Raw genomic sequence first — 27,174 nt, 5'->3', positions numbered from 1 at the left:
TGACACTGAAACAAGATATCATATTAACGAAAAAGAGCTTTTAGCAGTTGTAAAAAGTTGTAAAAAGCTTTATTATTTTCTATTACCAGTTAGATTTTTACTAAAAACTAATAATACACAAGTAAAAGCTTTTATAAAAAACAATTTGCCCTCTAAACCTGAGTATAAAAGGTTAATTAGATAGCAAACTTTACTATCCGAATATAATTTTGATATAGAAATAATTAAATCAGATAAAAATGTATTAGCAGATTTTTTAACCAGAGATGGAAGATCATGAGATAGCCTAAAAAATGGATAAGCATATTGAAGACATGGATAGGCAGTTGGTGTCTATAAAAGAAATAATGAAAGATATGAAAGAGATGCTAAGTTATTTTAGCACTCTCCCTGAACAGGTCTCAGACCTAAAAGATTTGATCACAAGAAATTGTCTTCTTATAGACTCAAAAATAGTCTTTTATGAATATGATATCATGATATTGAAATCTTTGGTAAAGCACCAAATAAAAGAAAGAGTGGATTTATCTCCTATATATAAGGAGGTGAAAATAGAAAAAAGAGATATCCCGTCATCTTCAAAGGGAGTTCAAACAATAGATCTTACTTCTGATCAAGATGAACCTAAAGAAAAACATTTTAATTTTAAACCACATTCTGGGCAGACTTCAAATTTTGATAATACTTTCCAAAGGATACCAACTCAACAAGATCTTGTTGAGCAACAGTGGTTTAAAATGAGAGATTTATATAACCTTAAAAATACAGATATAAGATATGTTGATTGTACTGGGGTTTACCCCAGAATTAATTACTTACAAGGTAATTCCCCTGAAAAAATAAGATACTGGTATGATTTTGGATCAATAAATTCAATATATCTTACATCACCAAATTTCCCAGAAATTTCCTTTTTACCAAAATGGGTTAGGGACGGAGTAAGGGACAGTTATCTATATAACTCTACTATTACTCCAAGTGATGTTATGGTGTTAAAACTATTTTCTGCAGGGCCTGATTTTTATAAAAACAATAATTACCCTGCATATCATCTGATCATAATATAAAAGGTTCATGCATCTCTTTCTTACAATATAGAGACAGAAAGATTAAAAACTTTTCAAAGTTTTAATGAAAATGATATTCATAACAGAAGAGCACTTGGTATGAAGATAGTTCTTTGTACTTTAGAAAATATTTTTAAAAGAGAATTTAGAACTTATGGAGGAAGTAAGATGCATTCCTCTGTTATGATAGCTCCAGCAAGGAGAACTCCTCCAGCAGCTAAAAAATCTATAGAGGATAAAATCAGATTTTTGGATACTGGTGTTATAGCATCAAGTCCTCAAGCTCAATATAAACTGTGCTTAACCAGAAAACATCAACACAATGTTTGTCCAGCTTGTTCTAAGAAAAAGGACAATATGATTATTGATTCTCCTAAAGAGAGTCAAACATCATCTGAAGATTAAGATTTTAATTAATCTTATAAAAATAAGATTTCATAAATTAATGATTTAATAAATAATGGATAAACTCTCATGAGATACATACAAAAGTTGGAATGCATGGATCATATAAATCCAAATGTTAGAGTTCCCATAGGGAACATGGATGCAAGAGAAAAGAAAAGCCAAAGTTCAAGTTTCCATGAGAAATCTCAACACCAAATTCAATGATCTGACAATGGAGAATTTCAAGAAAAAGAATATCACATGGAAACAAGATATAGATGACAAAGTGGTGAAGTCTATCTAAAGGGATAAGGGGCCTATATAAGAAGAAAAAGAAGGAAGAAGAAGATCATCGGGCATGGAACAAAATTTCAAAAAAGAGTGTTTAAGCTTTCATGTATTAAAAATAAGAGTGTTTGTATTTACTTATGTACTTTCTTTCACATCTTCATTGTAAAATACCCATCATGAAATAAAAACTTTCACTTTCCTTATAATACCTTTGAGTGTTCTTCCTATTTAGAAGTATTTCTCTTTTAAAAAGAGGAAATCTCCAACTACGAACTGTTCCTTTTTACCATACACCGGAAGTAGGAAACGAAACCTGGTTGAGCTGAATATTGCTGAAGGAGCCAGAGAGGAGTTACCTAAGGCTACTTAGGTTTGGTCTTGAATAACCTAGTAAAAAGACTCCTGGTGTAACCCGGCGATATCTTGGTCAAAACGGGAAAAAGGTACGGAAGCATGTTGGACCCTTGTTCTTTTTAATTTTAAAATACTTTTAAATATTTGAATCTCTTGGGTCTTATAAGGAAAATTCTCATAATTAATTTGAAACAGAGATATAAATACTTGCCTTAATAATTTTAAATTACACTTAAAAATAATCCCTATGTGTTTAAATTTTGCATACTTATTAAATATTTGTTATAATATGTGGTTTATAAAATTCATAAGTTTCTTAAACTTAGATATAATCTTAAATTTCATGGATAATAACTTACTTGAACTAATAATCTTAAGTCGTTCATATTTTTCCGCTGGTACCTCTGAAATTGGTATCAGAGCCACGCAAATTTCTTTCATAATATTATAACATCAGCTGAATATTAAAAATTATGTAAGTTACATATTTAAAATAATTTACATATTAAAAATTATGTAAGTTACATATCTTAAAATAATTTACATATTTTAAAGTTTTAAAAAGTATGATAATTTACATAATAAAAATAATTACATATATTAATAAGCTTAAAAAATTTTGTTAATTCACATAACGTAAAGTTTGACAAAGTAAAAATGTAATATATTTAAAACGTTGTTTATTCGGTCGGTAAAACCTGAGCGTAGATAAAACCCGAGCGTTTTTGGTTTAGGGCTGCAACGGTGAGTTTAACACCCGAGCATTGTCAAGCTGCGAGTAGACGCGGATTCGGTCGGTGAGAGGTACGTTCGTTATAGTAGCGGAACTAAAACAAAAAAGCCGAAAAAACCCAGATTTTAGTAAAACCCAAGCGTATCGGTCCAGGTTGCAGTGATAAGTCGATGCAAATAAATGTTTAACTATTAAATTTAAAATTGAGCTTTAATAGTTGAAATCTCTCTTAATAATGAACATTTTAAGATTTTTTCCTAAATATTAATATCTAGTAGTATAGTAAAAAAAAATTAAGGCAATAATAAAAACACAAAATTTCATTATATTAATTTAATGCCCGAGTCAACTTTTCTTTTGTCGTTACTTCATCTTTTTAGTTTTTTTTATTATTAATTTGATTGTATCTTACAACAGTGTTTATGAATGCATGAGTTGTTTCAAATATGGAGAGTTGTTTCAAATATGGAGAGATAGATATGGACACATGATCTGACACACACATGATAAAAAAAATTCTTGTCAAAGTACAAAGATAGAGATGATATATATTGAAAAAGATAATAATACCCTTTTTCATATAAATAAAGAACATGGCAAGATGTAGATGTGGATTAATTGTGTCCATTCATTGGGTTTGCAGAGTTTCTTTAACTCAGTAGGGTTTTTATTTTATACATAGCCTATATATAATATATATATATATATATATATATATATATATAGGGGATGGATCATGCGAGAAGTCAAGTTATAGCGAGAAGTGCGAGAAATCAATCTAGACCATTGATTATGTGTAATCAATGGATTAGAAAAGTTATGACAAACTTGTAATTATTAAGATATTAATCTACTAATATTTTAATAAAGAAGGGTAGTTAAGTATTTGCTTTGTAGACTTTTCAAAGTGAAACTTAAGTAATTAATAGCATTTATTTATTATCATTACTAACTAATTAAAAGTTACCTATGAATTTTTTAATTGTTATTTTTTAATTGATGTTATTAATCATGTATAATGTACGTGGAATCATGAATGCGTATGTGAAAATTTTAAAATTGTAGGCTATTAACATGATTTGTTATTTATTATATGTAAAAAAAAATTATTTTGTCCCGTGTAGGCTTTATATATGTACTATTTAGGTGGTATCACGAATGTGTATGTGAAAATTTTATAAGTACAAGTTATTATCATTATCTGTTATTTATTATATATAGTATAATGCAATAAAAAAAAGTTTGTTTTGTATTGTGTAGGTTCATTTATGTACCGTGTAGGTTCGTATATGTACTATGTATATGGTATATCGAATTGTGTATGTGTATTTTTTATTGTGTGTAGGTTCATTAATGTACCGTGTACGTTCGTATATGTATTATTTATCTAGTATTTCGAATTGTGTATGTGTAATTTTTATTGTGTGTAGATTCATTTATGTACTATGTAGGTTCATTATTGTGTAGACTCATATATGTACTCTGTAGTGGTATTTCGAATGATGTATGTGTAATTTTTATCGTGTGTAGGTTCATTTATGTACCGTATAGGTTCATATACGTATTATGTAGGTGGTATTTTGAATTTTGTATGTGTAATTTTGTTCATGTGTATGCTCATTTATGCAGTGTGTAAATATATCAGTGCTATTGAATTTAAGAATCACTATCTGGATAAATGTATGAATATTAAATTATGATAATAAAAAAATAATATTGATAAAAAAACAATATTGAATATGATAAAATAAAAAAAACAATATTGAATATGATAAAATAAAAAAAACAAGAATTACTTGTAACTTCTCCATACATTAGGACCTACTAAATATGAAAAAATGTTCATTTTACTATAACACCCTTGTCATTAAATAAATAATAAAATAAAAGAAAAAATGTGATTGGTTGGATTCATTTCTCGCACTTCTCGCAATAAAAACACTTCTGAAATGAACCAAATCCTATATAGGATACACACACACACACACACACCAAGTTAAAGAAAGGAGTTAAATGTCATTTTGGTACCTGTAGTTTGTCCAATTACACAACTTTAGTATCGTTTTTGAGTTTATTGCAAATGACTACCTCACTTTTCTAAAACTTGCAATTTTAGTACTTTTTTCTAACCCCGTCTATCTCCGCTAAATCACGGGCAAAATAGTAATTTTGATTATTTTATTAATTATCCCTTTTGAGCTAATTGGTATTTTCATACATGTGGTTTGTTCAATTATGCAACTTTAGTACCATTTTTTGAATTTATTACAACTGAATACTTTAATTAGTTTTGGATATATAGGCAAACCAAGAGAGACACTACATATTACATATTACAATTAAAAGGTAATTAAAATACACGATATGAGATAAAAAAAACAATCATGAAATATATAACATATTTTTTAGCCTTTTGTTCTTGATTGCCAATTTACTTTTAGTAGCTCAAGATCCGAGTTCATCTTAGCCATTTTTATTGCATTTTCTTTATGTGCATTGATTTTTTTTTTCAAAAGTTCGGGTTTGATAATAGTTGCTCTTTAACATATTGATTATAATCGCACAACTTCACACCTCTTAGTATAACATCAATTGAACTTGTTGATGAACGACGGTTGACGAATCACATGGGCAAAACATATCATATCGTAATTCAGTGAACTTGCAGATGAACAATGGTTATGGTTTGAAGGATCAATAAGCACCGGGGGGGGGGGGGGTGATATGTTCGTTAAGGGTTAGAGCTTTTAATTGTAATATGTACTGTCTCTCTTGGTTTGCCTATCTATAAAAAACTAATCAAAGTATTCAGTTGCAATAAATTCAAAAAAGGTACTAAAGCTGCGTAATTAAACAAACCATAGGTATGAAAATGGTACTTAGCTCAAAAGAGAAAATAAATAAAATAATCAAAATTACTAATTTGCCCCTGATTCAACGGACAAAATAGATGGAAAATAGACGAGGTTAGAAAAAAATTACTAAAATTGCAATTTTAGAAAAGTTTGGTAGCCATTTACAATAAATTCATAAACGGTACTAAAGTTGCGTAATTGGACAAATCACATGTGCTAAAATGGCACTTAACTCGCTATTTAATAATAACATGTTATAACTGTTAGCATCACCATTATCATATCATCATTATTATTATTCACTTTCAAACACACATTAACTAATTATCAGAAATTGAAGAATATGGTGTTTTGTAAACACAAACTTACCTGAATATTTAATATTAGTTTTTGGAGAAGTTGTGAAAACAAAGATTAGATAGTTTGTCGAACTCCTGCAGCAAGTGCTTGAATGACTTGTAATCTTATTGGACACACAATAGGAAAGTATAATATAAGAATGGTAACTAGTAAATTTGCATCTTATTGCATTAATACAATATGGTTGAAAGCTAAACATATAATTTTGTAAATCTGGACAAAAAACAACAAACAAACAAACAAACTTACTTTGGGTGCATTGCTGAAAGTTTGTTAACAAATGCTTCCAAGTCTAGAGCTTCGTCATAATTTCCATTCCTCATGCATCTAGAAGAACACACAATAGTCCATTGGAAACTTTAGGCCTTAAGAATAGTAGCCACTAGTTTAAATATTAGCATATATTCTCTACAAACAAATTAAAAACCTACGTGTCTATAAGCTGAGGAATTTCAAGAAGGTCAAGCAAAGTACTATGATTTGCCAGCAATGTTTGGTTAATTTTTCTCCTCCAATATATTTTTTGCAGATTCAATGAACTAAGGGCAGCCAGATGTAAACTTTTTGGATTTCTTATCATCATCAAGCCAGTCCTAACATCTTTCTATGATCACGGAAAACCTTCTTACAAAATACAATCTCTTCAATCGTTTAGCGTACTTATTAATTTTTTTAGCATTTCTTTCTAAAGGGTAATACTTAACCTTGCAATTGATATATACATTTTCCCAGTCAAATCAAATGTAAGATTAACCTTCTGATATTTCCACCGTTGTCTCAGCATACTAATCATCATACCAAAATCCTATGGCAATGGCGTGACAGTAGAATAAGTAAGCACAGACAACGGTAGGCATAGTTAACTGTATATAAAAGACTAACTTAGGGATTGACCCTAATTTGCAGATATTGTTCTAACTAAAAAGACTGGAAGCAATGGTTTGAACTAGGTGAAGATCATTCATTAAAAAGTGAGCTACATTACGTACTTAAAGACAGCAATAGTCAGATATTTATCAGTCAACACATGTCCCTTATAAACGTTTTGTTACTCAATAACTATTAAAGTTCATAATGTTTTTTCCCACATTTTTGTGTTATCTTGGGTCGTCTGAAATCAAGTACGCTTGAAAAGTGTCACTTCTGATTATTCGTTTGAGTCCCTTATTCTAGTTTTTTTTTACACTTTGAAGTTTTAATTTGTTTGTTTAGGCTTTCTTTTGCTTGTTTGAAAAGCGTTGCTTTAGTTTTCACTAACCGAAGATAGCAGCGACTTTCGGGCTTTTGTATTAATTGCACGGTGTTATTAGAGAGTCGTGAGATAATTAAGGATGTGATTCCATCATTCTAGTCTTATTTTACTCATTGTGGTCTCAATTTGTTCGTTTGAAAATTCATTTATCCTTTGAAAACTGCCTCTTTTGTTTTCACTGAACGAGGACATAAACGACTGTCAGGCTTTTGTATTAACTAAACGGGGTGATTAGAGATTCTTGGGATGATTAAGGATGTGATTCCCCAATTCTAGTCTTTTTTTTTTACCTGTTGTGGTCTCCATTTCTTCGTTTGGGATTTCATTTGTTCGTTTGAAAACCGTCGCTTCTGTTTTAAATGAACGAGGCTAGCAGCGACTGCCAGGCTTTTGTATTAACTGAACAGGGTCATTAGAGACTCAAGGGATGGTTAATAATGTGATTCACTCATTATAGTCTACTTTTAGTAATTGCGATCTCCATTTGTTCGTTTGGGCTTTCATTTGTTCGTTTGAAAACTGTCGCTTCTGTTTTCACTGAACGAGGCTAGCAGCGACTGTTAAGATTTTGTTTTTCATTGAACGAGACATTCAGGGACTCATGGGATGATTAAGGAGGTGATTCCCTCATTCTACTCTTATTTTACTCGTTGCGGTCTCCATTTGTTCGTCTAGGCTTTCATTGGTTCGTTTGAAAACTGTCGCTTCCGTTTTCACTGAACGAGGCTAGCAGCGACTATCGGGCTTTTGTTTTTCACTGAACAAGGCATTCTGGGACTCGTGGGATGGTTAAGGAGGTGGTTCCATCATTCTAGTCTTCTTTTACTCGTTGTGGTTTCCATTTGTTCGTTTGAAAATTCATTTGTTCGTTTGAAAATTGCCGCTTTTGTTTTCACTGAACGAGGACAGAAACGATTGTCGGGCTTTTGTATTAACTGAACTGTGTGATTAGAGATTCTTGGATGATTAAGGATGTGATTCCCCAATTCTAGTCTTTTTTTACCTGTTGTGGTCTCCATTTGTTCGTTTGGGATTTCATTTGTTCGTTTGAAAACCGTCGCTTTTGTTTTCACTGAACGATGCTAGCAGCGACTGTCAGGCTTTTGTATTATCTGAACAGGGTCATTAGAGACTCAAAGGATGGTTAATGATGTGATTCACTCATTTTAGTCTTCTTTCACTCATTGCGGTCTCCATTTGTTCGTTTGGGATTTCATATGTTTGTTTGAAAACAGTCGGGTCTGTTTTCACTGAACGAGGCTAGCAGCGACTATCAGGCTTTTGGTTTTCACTAAACAAGGCATTCTAGGACTCGTGGGATGATTAAGGAGGTGGTTCCGTGGTTCTAGTCTTCTTTTACTCATAGGACGTGGGTTCGAATCTCGCAAACTCCTTCCCTTCGCTTGTTTAGTGCTTTACTTCTACTTATATTTTGTTTTTTTTTCTTTTGTCTTTTCCTTTAGTTTTTTTTGCTTTGGTTTTAGTTGTTTATTTTAGTTGTAGTTTAATTTTCTTCTAATTCCATTGTAATTAAAAGAAAACAATGAATAAACACACATCAATGTCTTTTTGGACATATTACGACTTTAATTTCAAAATTTTGTTTTCGGTTGCCATAGTGAGTGTCAGTAACAAATTGTATCGATACTGTAATGAAACAAATTGATACCGACTGAATTCCATTCTTGTAAAAACACGTGGGTTAAATCCCGCTAGTTATAAATAAACGTAAATAACCAAACGAAACATGGTCATGGAGGAAGGAGGATTGTGCTGCAGGATGCGTCAGACGCATTGATTAGAGCATCCGGAATACGGAGGTATAAAAACATTAAAAAAAACATACCTATCAGCTGTCAAATCATAAAAATATCATTTTTCTAAAGTCATCCAAAGCCTACCCAAGGGAAAGTGTAATGGATGAAAAAAAGAGGTGACAAAGGGGGATTTAGGGCGATAAGTGGAGAGAACACCGCCCCCTGGACTACAAATGGGTGAAGTGGGGTGGGGGGCGACATGCAGTTGTCGCCTTGGTGTGTTTTGGATTTAATACTATTATATTAGTATGTGTGATATATATATATAGGCAAAGTATAGAATGAAAACTCACTTGAGTTGTGAAAACCCGTGAAAATCCTATGTAATATCGTTTTTTTTGTTTTTTTTACATGTAATATATGTTGCTACATTTAATACAAAACATCGAAAACTTAAAACAAATGTTTTGCTATTTTTTTATATTTTTTTACTAATTTTTATTTATGTTTTCATGAGAAAGAAAGTGTTAATTAACTTTAACATTTTTTTATTAACTTTAATTGTGCACCACAAGATTTAATATTTAATTAAAAACATGTGGTTGAGAATGGGTTTCTAGAGTTTTCACAACTCAAGTGGGTTTTTATTCTAACCTAACCCTATATATATATATATATATATGGGAGAGTTATCCTAAAAATTACAGGTAGTTTCCTAGGAAATGCTAGGAATAAATCGTATCTATTGGATCATGTTAATCAATTATTGAGATTTAAAATTACCAAAAACCGACATAGTTTTCTAAATTTCTCTTTCACCTTTATAACCGTCATAGTTTCTTAGAGTTTTTCTTTCACCAAAATTTGTAATGTCACATGTCAAAAATCGCCCCCAGTTTGTAGCCTTCCACTACACATAGTCTAAGAAATTATAAAAACACCCACCCACCCAAGCCCACCATCTGTAAAAGGGCCCACCTCCATCTCTTTTTTTCTAGTTCTTATCAAAAACTTCTTTTAAAAGTCCTAAAAATCTTGTTCACAATAGGTAAAAACTAATAATGTTTAAAAACATCCAAAAACCACCCTGACAAACATCTTATTGTGTACGCTCTAAATTGAGTAATGGAACCAATTGCATCTGTAATCTAAGCCGCTGGGCCAATCAGGGTAACATGCTTAGTTTATGCCTTTATGGAGTATGGATAATTGAGTTTTACTCTGGCCTAACCCAACTCGGAGCACAAAGGCCTAGTCCTTAACTCCTTATATTCCCAAAAAAAAAATTATGGGCCCAGAAAGCCCACACTTTTAGAAGAACAACTAGGCCGGGCTAGGCTAGAGGTGCACAAAAAACCCGAACCTGAAACCGGACCCGAAAAAATACCTGGAACCGGTTCTTTTTATACCCGGGTTTTTAATACCCGACCCTATCCGTAGGGTACGGATAGGGTATGCATTTTAGTACCAAAATCCGTACCCGGAACCGGGCCCGATTTATACCCGGTAATACCTGAAACCCGGAATCGGTTACATACCCGGAACCGGGTTTTTCCAATACCCGAAACCGGGTTTTTCAAATACCCGATCTATACCCGAAATTACCCGAAAAATATCTGAAAAATTCCCGAAAATACCCCTAAAAATTATAACCCCTTAAAAAAATCCAATCTATACCTGAAAATAACCCCCAAAAAACCCAAAAATAGGGTTTTTTCAATATCCGAAAATAGGGTATTCAAATACCCGGTTCCATACCCGACCCGAACCCGAACCCGATGCATAGGGTATGGTTTTTAGAGACAATACCCGGACCCGAACCCGACCCGGTTATTACAAATACCCGATTTTTCAATACCCGGTCATACCCGAACCCGATTCCATACCCGAACCCGGGTATTTAAAAAACCCGATTTGTGCACCTCTAGGCTAGGCTAGCTTTCGGAGTTTTTTTTTGTTCAAACTTATTTTTTTATAGAGTAAATTACGGTTTTTATCATTGTGGTTTAACTTCTTTGCCAACTGGGATTTATTCTAACCTTGTAAAACTGTAAAAGGAGCTCATTTTAGGCTTATACCATTTACACAAACATCCATGATACTTGGATAAAATAAAATATATTTCTTGATGCTTGGATGTTTCGGAATGTTGATTGTCTGCATAACCGAAGCCTTTTAAACACTCTGTTGGTCAAGTCAGTAACTTTGAAATAAATTTTATATTATATTTCAAAATTATAATATTATTTACTATTAGTAAGCAAACTTAAAACTTAACAATATATGAAATACATTTCATTAAAAATAAGGCTAGGAACCGTAAAGTAATACAACTTCAATCATTTCAAAAAGGAAAACTTCATGTAATGGTAACTAAGTTTCTTTTAAGTGTTATACCGAAGGTATTTTTTTTGTCTCTTTAAAGTCGGTTAACTTTCTTCTGATATAATTTATTTATAGAGGTATACTTTTTTTCTAGGTTAGTAAGGAAAAGGAAACATAAACGAATCTTTGTTCCTAATATTGAAATTTATTTCTATCGAAACACTTAATACTACTTATTATTTGTTTTGTCAAACCATAATAAACCGATAAACAAGTTTTAATCAACAATTACGTTCATCATCATATAACAAGCTTTAACTTTATATCCAAATAACCATATTTAGTAAAAACCCTAATAGAGATCAATTTAGTTTGTAACAAAATACATGAAATACATAATCATTAAGGTAATGATTAATTGGTTATAAACAAAATTCAAATTCAAGTGATATAAACCAACTAAAAACGTGTAAAACTTGCTAACACAATATTCGAACGAAACCAAGTCACCGCGTATTGTTAAGATCATTTTAAGGTATGATTCATGCGAAATACATGTTAATTATGGGTAGTGGTTAGAGCAAAACCGTGACAAACGTTTCAGATTATTATCACCCAAAGTGTGACAAGCATTGTGTGAGCCGCAACTAATATAGTATGCACAATCATATGACAAATAACCCTTCTGAGTTTTTCTTTTAACTTCATAATTATATATAATTTATTAAAAACATTAGTAACATATAGTAACATAAATCTACAATTTTACATCCTTAGAGATAGATGCGGACTTTTAATCTTACTGAGAAAAAAACGGTCTAACATAGAAATGTTCAAGGTTCGGTTCAATTGCTTTAAAAACTTTTGAGCGAACCACTTAATAAGGTTCTGGGAAATACAAATCAAACCAGTCGGATAAATAGCTTAGCCGAACATGCCAAATTTTGACTGTCTACGTTTCGATTTTGATGGTCTAGAGGTTTTAGACCAAAAAAAATTTACTTTCTTTTTTACAAAAGCATCACTTTATGTTAAAGTGTTTTTTAAGAACAATAAGGATCGTTTATTAATAATATAAATAACGTTATATTTCTAATAATAATGATAAATGTGAAACAACCCGTTCGGTTTATATAACCCGTATCAAATTCCAAATCATAAATTGTCATATTTAGGATAACAATAACTTGTTTTTCAGTTTAATTTGATAGCAAGTTAACAATAGAAGTAATGCATTCCACTTACTAAATTCATCACATGCAAATTAATGCTATTCTAGTACATTTTGATTTTGATATCTTTCTATAATTATAAGTTGCCGTCTCTTAGATCTTAAAAATCATTCCTTTTCTAAGCAATAACGTGTATACAATCTAAAATCAATCTTCTATTCATAATACACTTTTCTTATTTTAATAAAAAATTTATTTTAATTTTGTCGTTTGTGGGATTGAACCCAAAACATCTCAAACTCAAGGTGTTAAAGGATTTGGTTTTGCCAATTAACCACCAATCCCATTGGCTTCATAATACACTTGATGTATCTTTATGACACTTTAATAAAAAGCATCAATTGCATAGACATTTCTCGAAACTGTTGTGAGATATATGATTCATATTAAAATTTTAAAATATATAATTATATGTATTATAATAAATATAATTGCTAGTTTTTGTTCTACATGATTTAAGGAATGAATATGTGAACAAGGTAAAGTAATTGGCTAATCTTCACTGGTCACCATACACGCAAATATAGTGCATAAATCTATTCTAACATTTTTTTTATTTCTTAAATGACTCAATATTCTATAGTGAACCCATTTTGATCATAACTCATGTTCCTCAAACTAAATTGATACGTTTTTAAACGGCTTATTTTAACCTAAAATTATTTTTGTAACTAGTTTTGACTCGAACCCGGTCTGATCGGAATTTGTTTTGGCCCGAGCTCAGTTTGACCAAACCTGCTTTGTCCCTATACCCAACGGCACATGTTTAGTCAAGTACTTACTACTACTGAATAATTATTTTTATTTTTATCTTATTGTTTTGATTTGATATTTTGAATACTTATAGTTTTACACATTTTCCCCTTTGTTTATATGTTCATCAGCCTCTTATGGTTTTCATTTTCGACACCTTTAAATTAAAAAAAAAGAGTTTTCTTTTACTTAAAATAGTGGATGTCTTTATTTTTACTAAAGTCCTGCTTTTTTCTTCAAACAACCATTTTGAGTAGAATATAAACCCAAAATATTAAAAAGTGTATAACTCAATGGAATAAACAATCATAAAGATAATGATTATAGGAAACGTTTTCAATCTCAATTGTATTAACCAAAGGTACTTAAGATCAATGCTATACGTTTCATCTTTTGATGGCAAATGTGAGTTAGAACTTAGAAGTTGTGACACAATGTCACGTGATAGGATAAGAAAATCGAAAAATGAGAAACCTAAAAAAAGAATAAATGATATAATCATACGTTACCTACTATTATCCCTTTCACTTGTCACGCAACAAGGATGCTTTTATGTGCGCACACCCTCTCTCACATCATATTTCACGTATAAATACGTTCATTTTTCATCATCTTTCATTTCATGAGATCCAACTTCAAACTTCACATTTCATAAAACAATTATAAGGAGGCGGCTTTAGGGTTTCTCAAGAAACCCGTTTATATAAAGCCATCTCCGCCTCCACCTTGAGCCCGCCCTCACCCACCACCTCTACCCCTATCTATCCATATACATATTTATATCTAGATTATAAAAATGGGGCTTATTGATACACAACACCCACTGGCTTTGGTTTTTGGCATCATAGGTAACATCCTACATATTCTTGCTCTTGTTATTTAATTTTTACTTCAACAATAAAAATGAGTTTTAAATGCATGACCAACCTTCCTATGGGAAACAATATGTGTGAGAGCACATTATCAAATAGTTTATCAAAACCATGAAATGAATGATCAAGTTATATAAAATTTTAGTGTTTTGTTTAATTCTCACAAGCTAATGGTGTTTTATTAATTATTGTGGAATGTTATGTTATGATGGTGCAGGTAATTTGGTGTCAGTTGGTGTTTACTTAGCTCCGATGTAAGTCAACTACATAAAGTTTGTTAGATGTTATTACTAGTTTTAGAAATTTATTAATCTTTTGTTAAATTGAGTATTATAGACCGACGTTTATTGCGATACGCAATAATAGATCGACGATGGGGTTCCAGTCATTGCCATATGTGGTGGCTCTATTTAGCGCGTCGTTGTGGTTTTACTATGCGTTAATCAAAGGAGGCGTTACGTTCTTTCTCAAAACTATTAACGGGTTTGGGTCTGTCACTGAAATGATATATATAATCATTTTCATGGTGTATGCTACACCTAGTGTTAAGGTACGTTACACATAAATTCATATCACGTACATATTTTTGAATTTTATAAATAAATAACGGGATTAATGTTATTATATACAGAAGCATACGTTCATGACTTTGAGCGGGACAATTGCATTGTGCCTAACGATCTCTCTTTGTTCGCTTCACTTCTTGAGTGAATCGACACGAACTGTAGTTGTCGGATGGATTTGTGTTGGAGTTTCTGTTTGCGTTTTTGCGGCTCCGCTTACTGTTGTGGTAAGTACACATTGCTTATATTTGTACCTTGTTACTTCAAATCATACCATGCAAAAATCAAATATAAGTATAAGATTAATTTTTATTTTATTTTATATGTTTGATTATTACAGTGTCAAGTTGTGAGAACTAAAAGTGTCGAGTTCATGCCGTTCCCATTGTCATGTCTACTCACGCTATGCGCAATGACATGGTTCGCGTATGGACTGTTCACCAAGGACAAATGTGTTACGGTATATGTCACATTTTATTTTCTTTACTTACTTTAAAAGGTGTCACTAGTCATATATATGTATTCTTTTAATAGTCATAAAGGATTAACTTTTTGTGACAAATATACTTATTGTAGGTGCCAAATGTGATTGGGTTTGTATTGGGAGTAATTCAAATTGCAGTATATCAATATTACAAGCAAAAAAGCAAGGTGTTAACTATCTCTGAAATAAAGCTCCCAGAACATATTATAAACATAAAGGGATCAAACTCGGAAGTATATCCGGTGGACTCCAGCCGAAGCAGTGGTAGTGAGGCGGAAGAGGAGGAAGAAATAAAGAATAAGACGATCGATGGTGGTGTAGAGGTTGTGGGACAATATAAAGGGGCGGTGACGATGGCTGCGGTGGTGGATGATGACCCTTGTGGGGTGGAAGTGGTTAATGTGAAGCCTATCCTTATTATGTGTGCAGCTTAAGTTGATTATAAGTTTATATATATGTGGTTATTAATATTTCATTTGTGTGATGTATCCCATGTTGTTCATTGGGTCCAAATTATATCTAGTATAAATTATATATTGCTATTTTAGACTATATTCTCTAGCATTAATCTTCTACTTTCTGTATACAAACACAAAACCTTGAACTTCAAAAACCAGAAAGTGATTAGCCTAAAACGGTTTCGTCCCAATCTAGACTGATACTAACGACAATTAGTATGGTGTCAAAACAAGCAGTGACGGATCTAAAATTTTTTTCACATGGGTCGGAATTTTTTTGGGTTGGTACTTAGTGAACTACCGATTTGAAAAAAAAAATTTTGGTTCGGTTCAGCCATTCGGGTCAGCTAAATCGGTATATAATTTTTTTTCGGTGCAGTTTGGTTGCTCCGGCCATGTCAATTCAGGCCGGGACATATATAAAAGAAGATAATCAAACAAAATATTATATAATAAAAAAAATACATGGATCATAATATAATAATATAAGTAACTAAATATTACTTCTTGCCGTGACTATATACACTTTAACTTAACTTAAAACCACATTATTGTTCTTCCCGTTATTCCTTATTAAAGCTAGTCATAAATTTCAATATTCACTTTTTCGTCACTTTCTTTACTTTTATGACCCATTATTTTTTTTATATGGTTGGAAATTTACTGTGATATTTATATTCATGCCTAATAAATTTTTTAGTTTTAGTTCGTGTAAGTCGTGTTACATAATCATTTATTTATCTTGTTCTATAGAAAAAGTATATATCATCAATCAAAATAAAGAATCTAACTATTATATTAAAGCAAAATATGGTTTCCATATGGTCTTTAATTAAGCTATCCATATAGGATTTCACCTTAATAATTTTTAAAATTATAATTTACACATAATAAGTTATTTAATTTTCATCTACTTATTTAAACTATTAAAACAAAATCATTCTTTCACAAGGTATGTTATTACGAATTCATAAGATAAAAATATGTTTTATTAAACATATTTTTAGACATGTAAATATATTTTAATATGCTTTTGAAAACGGCAAGGTATGTTATTACGTATATTATTAAATTTAATTTTTTATTGTATTTTTTTAACCATCCGTGTATTACACGAGCTATATCCTAGTAAATAATATAGAAATAAATTAAATACAACATAGGAAACAGAAGTATATTTATCAATTAAATTTATACTATTTAATATGAAAATAATAAATAACTAACAATACTCTTTCTGACATTTACTGTGCAAGATACTTACCTTTTTCACACCTAACTTTTAATATTTATTTTCAAATTTAATCTTCATCGCGCCTGAAGCTGTGGAGCTACTTACCCGTGTTCAGCGGGTCATGCATAGTAATGTTATGATTTCAAGATCAGCAAATATAGTTTTTAAAAGATTGGGTTTTGCGATTCAAAAAGGGATAGCGGCGCAGCTTGTTGCCCGCTTGCCTTCTGTTTCGATGTAATCCAAAAGACATTGTGATTCTCAAAATACTTACGAATTAATCTTCATCTTCTTCTATAAAGCTGCACTCACCTCCGGCAACTTTCATGCATCAGAAACTCTCCGGCGAGTCCAAATTCAAACATTTCTTTTCATCTTACATTCTTACTAGTTTCATAGGGGTCGGAGCCAAAACTTTATAGGGGTCGGTCGGAATTTTAAAACATATATAATACTAAAAACATTTCACAGGGGTCGGCCGATCCCTGTGCAACCAACGTAGGTCCGCCCCTGAAAATAAATATATACTCGTGTCAAGTACTACGGCGCGCTAGAAGTTAGAAATCCGATCGATATCAATATAAGAAGTTGAAGAAAATTGCTTAAGTTATTTATTGTCACCCTAATTGTAACAAGTTAAATTTAAAAGACTACCGAAAGAAAATTAATGTAAAGTAGGTTACGCTATGATCACTAACCATTCCAAATTTTATGTGTGATTAATGTTAACCACCTGAATCCTGATTTAAACTGATAATAAGTATATACTCGTGACATTGTTGTACCTCGTTAGAACCACGATATCACAATAAAAAGTTAAAAGATAATTACTTTTTAAATAAGTATTGTCACACTATTTGTAACAACAAAACTACCAAAAGAAAAGTAATGTAAAGTAGATTACACTATGATTAGTAATCATTCCACATTAATATGATCTTTCTATCTAATGATTTGCATCTAATCATAATAATGTATATAATCACTTTTAACAATAGTAACTAGTAAGTTAGTCACTTAGACTCCTAACCATAAGTTAGGAATACCCATGTAAATTGCGTGAATGTTTTTTATATCTTACAAAAATTGAACTTTTGAATTTCCAATTTTATTTCTATTTTTCTTTGTTTTTTTAAAACACTTAAAACATGGCTCACATAGTACATATGTTAACGAAGGCCAAGTACGTGTGTCTTTCAACACAGAAGCCAGAGCTCCAAGTGGGTTGTTTTTTATAAGCAGAACTGGTGATACAGGATGAACCGGAAGCCGGGTTAAGAACACTTTTGAAAAGCTTGATGATGATGTGTTTATTAGTTAGCAAGTCAAGTGATATACTCATACCTAAAGATGAATGAAAGGCTGTCGTTTATAATATGTTAATAAACACGTAGTTGTTGAAAAGCAGTTTATTAGTCTTGTTATGTCATGAAAAAATGGTTGTCTATTTACTCTACAATTAATGTTTTATTTACTCGATACAAATTGAATTTGACGAGACTTGGTAATCAAAGTTATGATGTTGCAAGGGGTGTTAAAACGGTCGTGTTTGCGGGTTGGCTGATATAATGGGTTGGCTGATATAACCCGACCCGAACCCAAACACAACCTGAACCCGAAAATTTGACACGAACCCCAACCCGAAAGTCGTGTAAGACATATGAACCGAACACGACCTGCATATTCACGGGTTAACCCGAATCCGACCTGGTTTGACCGGAAAGTTTTTATTTATTTTTTATTTCTTTCAGGTATTTGTACTTTAACTTTACATTTTCACAACAAAAAATAATACAAATTTACATAAAACACGTACTTTTTAATTTTAAAATATTTTGTTAAGTTCCTTTTTAAGTTTTAACCCTTTTGCATTTTAATTTAATACATAATCTTTTGTTTTTTTAAATAAACAGGTCAACTTGAAAACCAGTGAGGGGTGACCCGACCCATTTGGCAAAATGGGTTCTAGTGTTCAACCCAAAACTGAGCCGAACTCGTTTGTACCAAACCAGAACCCGCAAATTTCGTTTTGGGTTTTTGTATGCGCATTAGAAATTTACACCCCTACAAGGAATATGGCTAGTGAGTAGTGAGTTATATGGTTTGAAAGTTTTAAATAGTATATGTTGTAAATTTTGGTTGGTTCTCTTCTAGTATCCTTAAATAATCCAAGGACATAGTTTGTCCCACCTATGCTCGACCAAACATAATAATCCAAGGACACAACCTCCTCCTTAATCGGACCAAAAAACCGTACCCATTAACCTCGTACGTACAAAACATAGTCCCTCTGTCCCATTTTGATACATTCATTCATCTTCCTAAAATCCAAAGCATTCATTCCCACAACATCAAATTGTTTCATGGAGAAAACTAGTAGCATCAAAGCCGAAGACCATGACGATGATGTTCCCGACAAACTCGAAGATCTTGATCTTAATCCTGACCAAATATCCACAGCCATCAACGATATATCCACCATCGACGACAAATCAACCTCACCTCAACTTCCAGAAACCGTGGACACATTCGTTAAATTCATCGAGTCGAAAATAAAAACGTACAATAACATTAAATCCGGTACAAGGTTTGCTAGTATAACCGAAGATGATGAGTTTTTTATTAATTCGATTAAACGTTTGTCTAAGCTCAAAAATGCATTGGGCGAGTTTCCTAACACGGCGTTGTTTAACACGATTAATCAAATACTCCAACTAGCCATTGTGTTGATTGAAGACGAATTTCGTGCTATTTTACAAGACTCAAATACTCCATCCGACGCAATAACGAAAGGGGCCGAACCTGAAACGTATAACCAGGACGAGTTTCCTGGTTATTCGAAAGAAAATGTGATTTTAATGAATAAAATCGTTGCGGTTATGATACCAATGGGGTACGAACACGAATGTTGTCAAGCGTATAGTGAGGCACGGAAAGACGAATTGAATGATCAAATTAAGAGGTTTGAGTTTGATAAAGTGAGTATGGAAGATGTTCGAAAGTCGAAATGGGTGTCGTTAGAGCCCGATATAACACGATGGGTCAAGTTAGCGAACCATTGTTCGCACGTGCTTTTCGTAGCCGAAAGGGAGCTCGGGGAAACTATATTTTCTGAACATCTCTCAGTTTTCACGGGCATGTTCATTAACCTAATTCGCGGGATCACCACTTCGCTTCTGGAGTTCCCTACCACGGTGGCGGTAGAGAAGCCGAAGGCGAAAAGGTTATTTAAATTCCTTGATATCTACGAATCGATACGTGATCTTAACATTGCGGTCGGGGACGAAAAGCTAGAAGAATATTGTAATCTAAAATCGGAGATTTCGATTGTCGGGGACACTATTGGGGAGGTGGCGGTATACATGTTTAATGATTTAAAGCGGACTATTAACAACGACACTAACAAGTCGCAGGTCCAAGGGGGTGCAGTGCACCCCCTAACGCGCTATGTTATGAACTACATAAAATACGCGTTTGATGATTACCAAAACACATTGGAATATATTTTTCGACAACATGATAAACTCGAAAGCGAGCCTCCATCGAGCACGGAAAACTCGTCTTTATCGAAGCAATTGTTGGATATGATTGATTTGCTAGATGCTAACCTACAAACAAAATCAACATACTACAAAGATGCTTCATTACGCTACATATTTCTGATGAACAACAATCGGTAATGTAATTTGGGTAAAGCCTTAGATTATGAAAGGAGATACGTTATATTTTAATAATCCAAACTATGAGCGATAATAATTCTTCCTGCAATGTGACAAGTGATAATTCTGACTTTCGCTTTCATTGTCAAAGACAATCTCACCTAAAAGGAAGAGTCACTTTGGTTATCCTAATGAGCACTTAATTGATTTATGTCAATTAGAGCGTTTTAAATTGATTTGAAATGACATAAACGAAAGTTAGAGATAAATGAAGTTATTTTTAAGGATTGCCCTTAGACACGAAAATGAAATTAAGAAGTGTCATTGGTCACATTGTCCATACTCTATATGGATTAATATCGACCACTTAATCATATTTTGAATTATTAAAATCCAATTTGCCTAAAAAGAATGTAACTAGACTAATTCAATAGATAGTTCCGCTTACTATCTAGATTGTTTATCTAACAGGTTTATATTACAACTAGTGAAAGAAACAAACGAGATGAAGCAACTGGTCGGAGATATTTGGTGTCGTCGAAAGTCATCAGACGTTAGAAACTACCACAAGAGTTATCAAAGGGAAACGTGGACGAAGCTATTACAATGGCTGGCACAAGAAGGCATTCAAGTGAACGGGAAACCAAATAGACGAGTGTTGAAAGAAAGATTTAAGAATTTCAACACGATGTTTGATGAGTTACACAAGACACAAAGCACGTGGATTGTGAGCGACCAACAATTGTTGTCGGAGATGAGGGTCTCAATAAATGCGGTGGTGAGTCCCGCATATAGATCATTCATTGGTCGGTATAAATCGCAGTTTGAAGGGAGTAAGAGCATCGATAAGTACATCAAGTATCAACCTGAGGATATCGAGTTGATGATCGAGTCTTTGTTTGAAGGTAATTTACAAATTTATTTTATTGTTTTAGAGGTTTTTCAAATAAGGGAAAATCTTATCAATATTCAATCAATCATACCCAGTAAAATCCCACCGACAGCAAAGCTATAAGTAGGGTCTGGGAAGGGTGGGATGTAGGCACACCGTACCTCTATCCAAAGGAATAAAGAGGTGGCTTCCAGAGAGACCCTCGGCTCTAAGTACATGTGTATGAAGCAAAATAAAGGAAATCAAAGTTTAACAGCTATATAAAAACTACTACTAATTATAATAATATTAATAATAAGATCACAGTTTAACAGCTATATAAAAGCTAATAATAATTATAATAATAATAATAATATATGTAAGGGAAATACCATTATGGTATGTGACATAAATAAGTTAAGTCTAAGCCCTAAGGTATTCAATTCTCTCTAAAAATCCTTAACTTTAATTCTACTTCTCCACGAATTCCTATCCTCAACCATGTCCTCGGAGAGGTTTAGGTCTATCAAATCATGCCTAATCCTCTCATCCCAAGTCAATTTCGGTCGTCCTCTACCCCTCCTCCCCTCTATAGTAATGTTGTCTACGGATCTAACAGGATTCGTCGTCAGTCTTCTCTTTACATGTCCAAACCATCTCAATCTCCACTCTCTTATCTTGTCTGCTATGTTCGCCACCCCTAATCTCTCGGGAAACACAACGTTTCTTATTCGGTCTAGCCTTGTGTGCCCACACATCCAACGTAGCATTCTCATCATTTTTATGTGAGATTTTAAACAACCATTTTTATTTATTTGGGCAACAAAGTTGTTTTTGTGATTTTTCCTTCAAATAATCTGATTGGATTATTTCATCAACTATTATCCAGTATTTTTTTTTTACTTTAAAAAAATTATAAACAAATAGATAAATATTTTATGTGAGATTTTGAAATTTAACTATAATACAACAAACATGGCACATTTAACATAAGCAATTTTCAATACATAATTGGAATGTAACCGTATAATGTATATGTATTTGTATGTAGTGCTTTACAAAACTTACTTAAGTGTTAAAACTGAGGCAAAATATACAAATTTTTATGTGGTTTTTGAGATCTCTACTTAAAACTAGTTATGTTTTGAACATCACTCTATACACATAATCTAATATTTTATTTAATAGACCATTTATTTTGAACGACATACTATCTGTTTCTAAATGCACTTGTAGGTTGAACCGTCCGTTTATAGGATAGAGTGAAGACCTATACACATGCATTTTGTAGGGTTTGAACCCTTCATTTATAGGGTAGAGTGACCTTACCACCACACCACGTCAATCCCTTTGAACTATGACTTGTCTTTCTTTTTATATCGTTTAGCTTACGCACCAGAAAACACAACTTAACTCGACAATGAATGCTCGAATATTAATAGTTTTAAGTGTTTTATTAACAAGGTACGGAGAAGGTTGAGACTCAAATGAATGCCATACAAGCTCTATCAACTGTGAAGCAAACAACAGGAGCTTTCAAGAATCTATTGAAAACATATAAAAATGTTGGACTTATGTAAATATGATGATAGTTTTAGTGTTGTATTCATTGTTTAGTTAGAAGTGAAATTTTGTTTGTTACATGTTTTTTGCTTGTTTAAAGTTGTATATGTACGATGTAGCAAGATGTGAACACACGAAATCCATTCAGATTCTGACTTTACTCCTTTATTGATTCCATGAATACAGAAAATATTAATCGATAAACAGAAGTTCGAAACTTTTATTAAATTTGTTATAGAAAAAGCACACACAAGAAACCATCAACCAAATTAAACACCCTAATTAATCTAGACAAAAACCTAAACATGCTATAATACTAATTGCTATTTTCTAGACAGTTTCAATAATAAAAATAACCTTGAAAACTAATAAAAAAATGAACCATAACTCTAAACAAAAACTTAACCAACTTAAACAAAAACTCAATTAAACTTACAATTTTAGTTCCTCACCTTTCTTCAAATTTTGTCTCAGGACTAAATTTCCAATATAACTTTGGGTGGGTTATAATTTGAATTAGTTTAAACTAAAACTTTTGAATCATTATTTAACTATGATGGGAGTTAGGGTGTTCATAGTTCGATTTGAACTCATGATCCCTTCTAGACCAGCTAATGGTTTTAGTTTTCTTTATACAATATTGAATGTTTGGTTTAGAAATTTTCAAAACCATATGATATGGTTTGGTTTGCGGTTTCAACCAAAAACCGGTCGTAAAACTCCGAACCAGACCGTAATTTTATCTCTAAAATAAAAGCTAGTAAAATCCCACCCTACAGCTAGTTTATATATTGTAAAACGACATAGAGAAAACTATTTTAAAAAATAGAGTTATTATCATTATTTAGTGATATAATGTATAATTTCATATTTTTCTAATGCTATAATTTAAAATACCTAGATTTTGAATTTGCTTTGTTTTCTAAATCTATTGAGATGGCCCTTATAACAAATTTATGTTTGGTCACGGAGGGTTTTAGTACAAGTGCGGGACCAGTCTGCCAATAATTAGGACTGCAATGTACAAGACAAGCTTTATATTCCTAAGTGCAATTTTCCACATCTCATATTGTGCAATTTTCCACATCTAATATTCTCATTACATATTCTATAAAATAGTTTATGTTGTTACCATGATTTGTATCACTAAGGAGGCGGAAATTTGTCGTGGAGGTTTCAGGATCAATTAATTCTAAGCATCACCCACTTGGGGTGGAACATATAATGATTTACCTCTCTCGTGTTGGTTGTAAGACCGGTTGGTGAGGGCACTTAATAAAGTTACTGTATCGATTAAGACCACAAGAGCTTTCCTATCTCATAAGTCACTAGGTTACGACTTTAAGTTTTTTTTAACTTTCTCGTACGCCCTTTAATCGAAAATCACTAATGTTTAGATGATCCTTTTTGACAATCCTAATCTTAATTCAAATTCATGTATTTATGTATATGTCATTTGTATATCGGTATATGTAAGGTGTAAACCCAGTCTCACATTGAAAGTTAGAGAAAGCAAATACCTATATGTAAGCCTATATGTCACTACCTTTATTGAAAGTTAGACAAATCTCTTCTGAGTTTTATATGTAAGGCAAGTGTTCTAAGAAGTTGTTCAAGTCAAATGTGATCGACACTGCTACATGCTTAGCTCTGATGTGGATGACTAGAGAACGAATCGTTCCCATTGACTCGTTGCCTTTGAGAGATGGATATTGTATCCAAAACTCAATCTAGGTACACAAGGTTGGATAAGATTGATTATTGTTTTGTGCGTAGGCCTAATGGTTTGGTTTGAGGTGACCAATGTTTCGTAGATGCCTAATTCAAAAAGAAGAGTAAATTGCTACATATAAATGTGTGACTCGTATGGAATTGACAGTTTGTAATCCCGTTTAAGAAGGATTAGGTCTTTAATTACAAAGATAAAAACCTAATTTTGATATACATGAACTTTGACAAGCTAAACAAAAGCGGAAAAACCTAATATTAATACAAACGGTAAACAAATGTCAGAAACTGTTCCAGCTATCCTACCATCCGTGAATTATCGAGCCTTATGTATTTTTTAACCTTTTCTTTTTTCTTTTTTCTTTTTTGGACTTTTATGTATTAAATTTTACGCTGCACAACTGAGCTTGAGTCTAGCCTTGCTCGTTTAAAGTACTACATGAGCTCGAGCGGAGCTAAGGCTCGTTAAAGGTTTTCTCAAAGTACATAAAAATAGTTAAAAACGTATATAAATTAATTAATAAATAATAAGCAAGCCGAGCTTGAAGAAATAGCTAGCGAGCCGAGCTCAAGCTTTAGAAAAACAGCTTGAATTGAGCCAAGCTCGAGCCTCCTAGGTCGAAACAAGCTGAACTCAAACCTAATCGAGCTCAGACTCGACTTGTTTACACCACTAAAACAAAATATGTCCAAAGTCTGTGTTCCCTTCTTTCAATTTTTTTATAATTCAAAAATAATAAAAGAACTAATGAAAGAGAAAAAGAAATATTTACAAAATTTCTATTACCAAACCACAACTCAATTAAATTAACATATTTTATAATTGCACATGAAACAAAATTTATAAAATTGTTAGCTAACTTTTTATTTATTAATTTTATCTCTGATCACTCGATAACTCGAAAAACATTTTTAATTTTATGACACATAAAAATATAGAGTTCCCATCTAATTTTCATATTGATGTCTCATAATTCATGAACATGATCCCCTGCATGGCTTAGTTGGAGATTTAGGTATGAGAATAATGTTGATATTTTTTGGCCAATACATCTTAAAGCTCAATACAATAAGGTTGGTTTTCATTTAAATCAACTAACAATACATAAAGTATCTTGCTTGTAAAATTAATAATGAGATTTATATTTACTTGATGCAGATAACAACTAATTAAATAGCTTCTGTAGATATAGATATGTACTAATTAACAATTATATACTGAATGATATCAATGTTACGTTCGAACCATAAATGATGAACCGATGATTTGATATCGAACTGATTGAAAAATAGAGTATGAAATCTAACTTAAGAAGGTTTTTCCACACAGTTGTAGGTTTTCACCTTGGTGGTGTTTCTAGGTGAGTCAGACATTGAACGTCAAAATCATTATCGACGGTTGACATCTCATCTCAAGATGACTCATTCAGGTGTTCGGAGTAGTTTCAAACGCTGTTAAAAAAAAAGAACCATTTAAGATTGTCATGTGAAATATCTTTAAGATCTAAATTAAAAGGTTTAGATTAAGTAATATGACTAATATCATTATAGTAATTATAAATAACTTGACAAAATTTACAAAAAACATTAATTTGTTCATTAAGAAATTAGATCAAAAGTTGATAACTATTCAATTGATTTATGGTTTCCTTACAAACCCTAGAGAGAAAAAAACTAAATAAAGGGACCTATTTTTACTTCTCGACACGAATCACTGCCGCAACCCAGCAACAGATAAAATAAATTTCTTGTTTTTTTTTTCACAACGCATCAATATTTTCTCTTCATATTGTAGGTTTTTTCTTCGAGGCTTATATACACAACTAGGTTTTCAACATCATACACTATGTTTTTTCTTTGGAGCTCATCTTCGCAACTAGGTTTTTGTCTTTTTAATTCAATACTAAGGGTTTTTCAAAAGCTAAAATAACATACCTAAATTATCTAAGACATGTATTCACTTCTCATCATACTCAGAGCCAAACCAAGAAACATCATTCACATAACAAATGTGTTTATTGGTTTGATTGCTTATTAATACTTGTTGGAAAATTTAGATAAAAATAATTTTGTGTACCTATTGTTAATACAATTATTAGTTAACTAGCTTTTATACCTGTGAATTACACAGAATTTGTTATATAAAAAAACTAATAAAGTCCATTATTTGAAATAAAGGCACAAAATTAAAGGTAAAAAGGAAACTAAATACATAATACAATAAATGAGAAGTCTAAATTCTCAAATTACACTCATATGGAAAACATATAAACGAATTAAATATTGTTATAAGTTCAATACTGCTATGAGTTCGAAGAAGAAGAGAGATTAGAAAATTAAAAAGAAATTGTATGCTAAGATTGAATGTGGTTAGGA

At 32.0% G+C, this 27,174-nt stretch overlaps 1 protein-coding gene, 1 long non-coding RNA gene and 1 pseudogene across 2 annotated transcripts; 2 read left to right on the top strand and 1 right to left on the bottom strand.

Annotated features, from left to right (window-relative positions):
- Positions 1 to 6,053: 6,053 nt before the first annotated feature.
- Positions 6,054 to 6,572, bottom strand: LOC143626031 (uncharacterized). Its single transcript, XR_013152360.1, has 3 exons — positions 6,479 to 6,572; positions 6,297 to 6,374; positions 6,054 to 6,150 (listed from the first exon to the last, which is right to left on the bottom strand). It is a non-coding gene; the product is annotated as an uncharacterized LOC143626031 (long non-coding RNA).
- A 7,462-nt stretch (positions 6,573 to 14,034) lies between these two features.
- On the top strand, positions 14,035 to 15,719 carry LOC143626030 (bidirectional sugar transporter N3-like). Its single transcript, XM_077096224.1, has 6 exons — positions 14,035 to 14,214; positions 14,456 to 14,492; positions 14,575 to 14,788; positions 14,870 to 15,028; positions 15,142 to 15,261; positions 15,378 to 15,719. Exons 1-6 carry the CDS (start codon positions 14,163 to 14,165, stop codon positions 15,717 to 15,719), a joined length of 924 nt encoding a protein of 307 aa, XP_076952339.1. The 5' UTR covers positions 14,035 to 14,162.
- A 3,621-nt stretch (positions 15,720 to 19,340) lies between these two features.
- Positions 19,341 to 25,968, top strand: LOC143626088 (exocyst complex component EXO70C1 pseudogene; annotated as a pseudogene).
- The last annotated feature ends 1,206 nt before the right edge of the window (positions 25,969 to 27,174 follow it).

Source organism: Bidens hawaiensis, unplaced genomic scaffold (genome assembly GCF_021521415.1).
Source record: "Bidens hawaiensis isolate Kalapana, Puna unplaced genomic scaffold, B.hawaiensis_p1.1 tig00004282_1, whole genome shotgun sequence".
Taxonomy (NCBI): domain Eukaryota; kingdom Viridiplantae; phylum Streptophyta; class Magnoliopsida; order Asterales; family Asteraceae; genus Bidens; species Bidens hawaiensis.
This window is presented reverse-complemented; position numbering and strand designations above follow the sequence as displayed.

What these genes read in the sequence shown, in the direction of transcription:
- LOC143626030 (XM_077096224.1), top strand. Translation starts at nt 14,163, where the DNA reads ATGGGGCTTATTGATACACAACACCCACTGGCTTTGGTTTTTGGCATC. An exon ending in TTTGGTTTTTGGCATCATAG is followed by an intron (nt 14,215 to 14,455) that starts GTAACATCCTAC and finishes ATGATGGTGCAG; the next exon opens with GTAATTTGGTGTCAGTTGGT. An exon ending in GGTGTTTACTTAGCTCCGAT is followed by an intron (nt 14,493 to 14,574) that starts GTAAGTCAACTA and finishes TGAGTATTATAG; the next exon opens with ACCGACGTTTATTGCGATAC.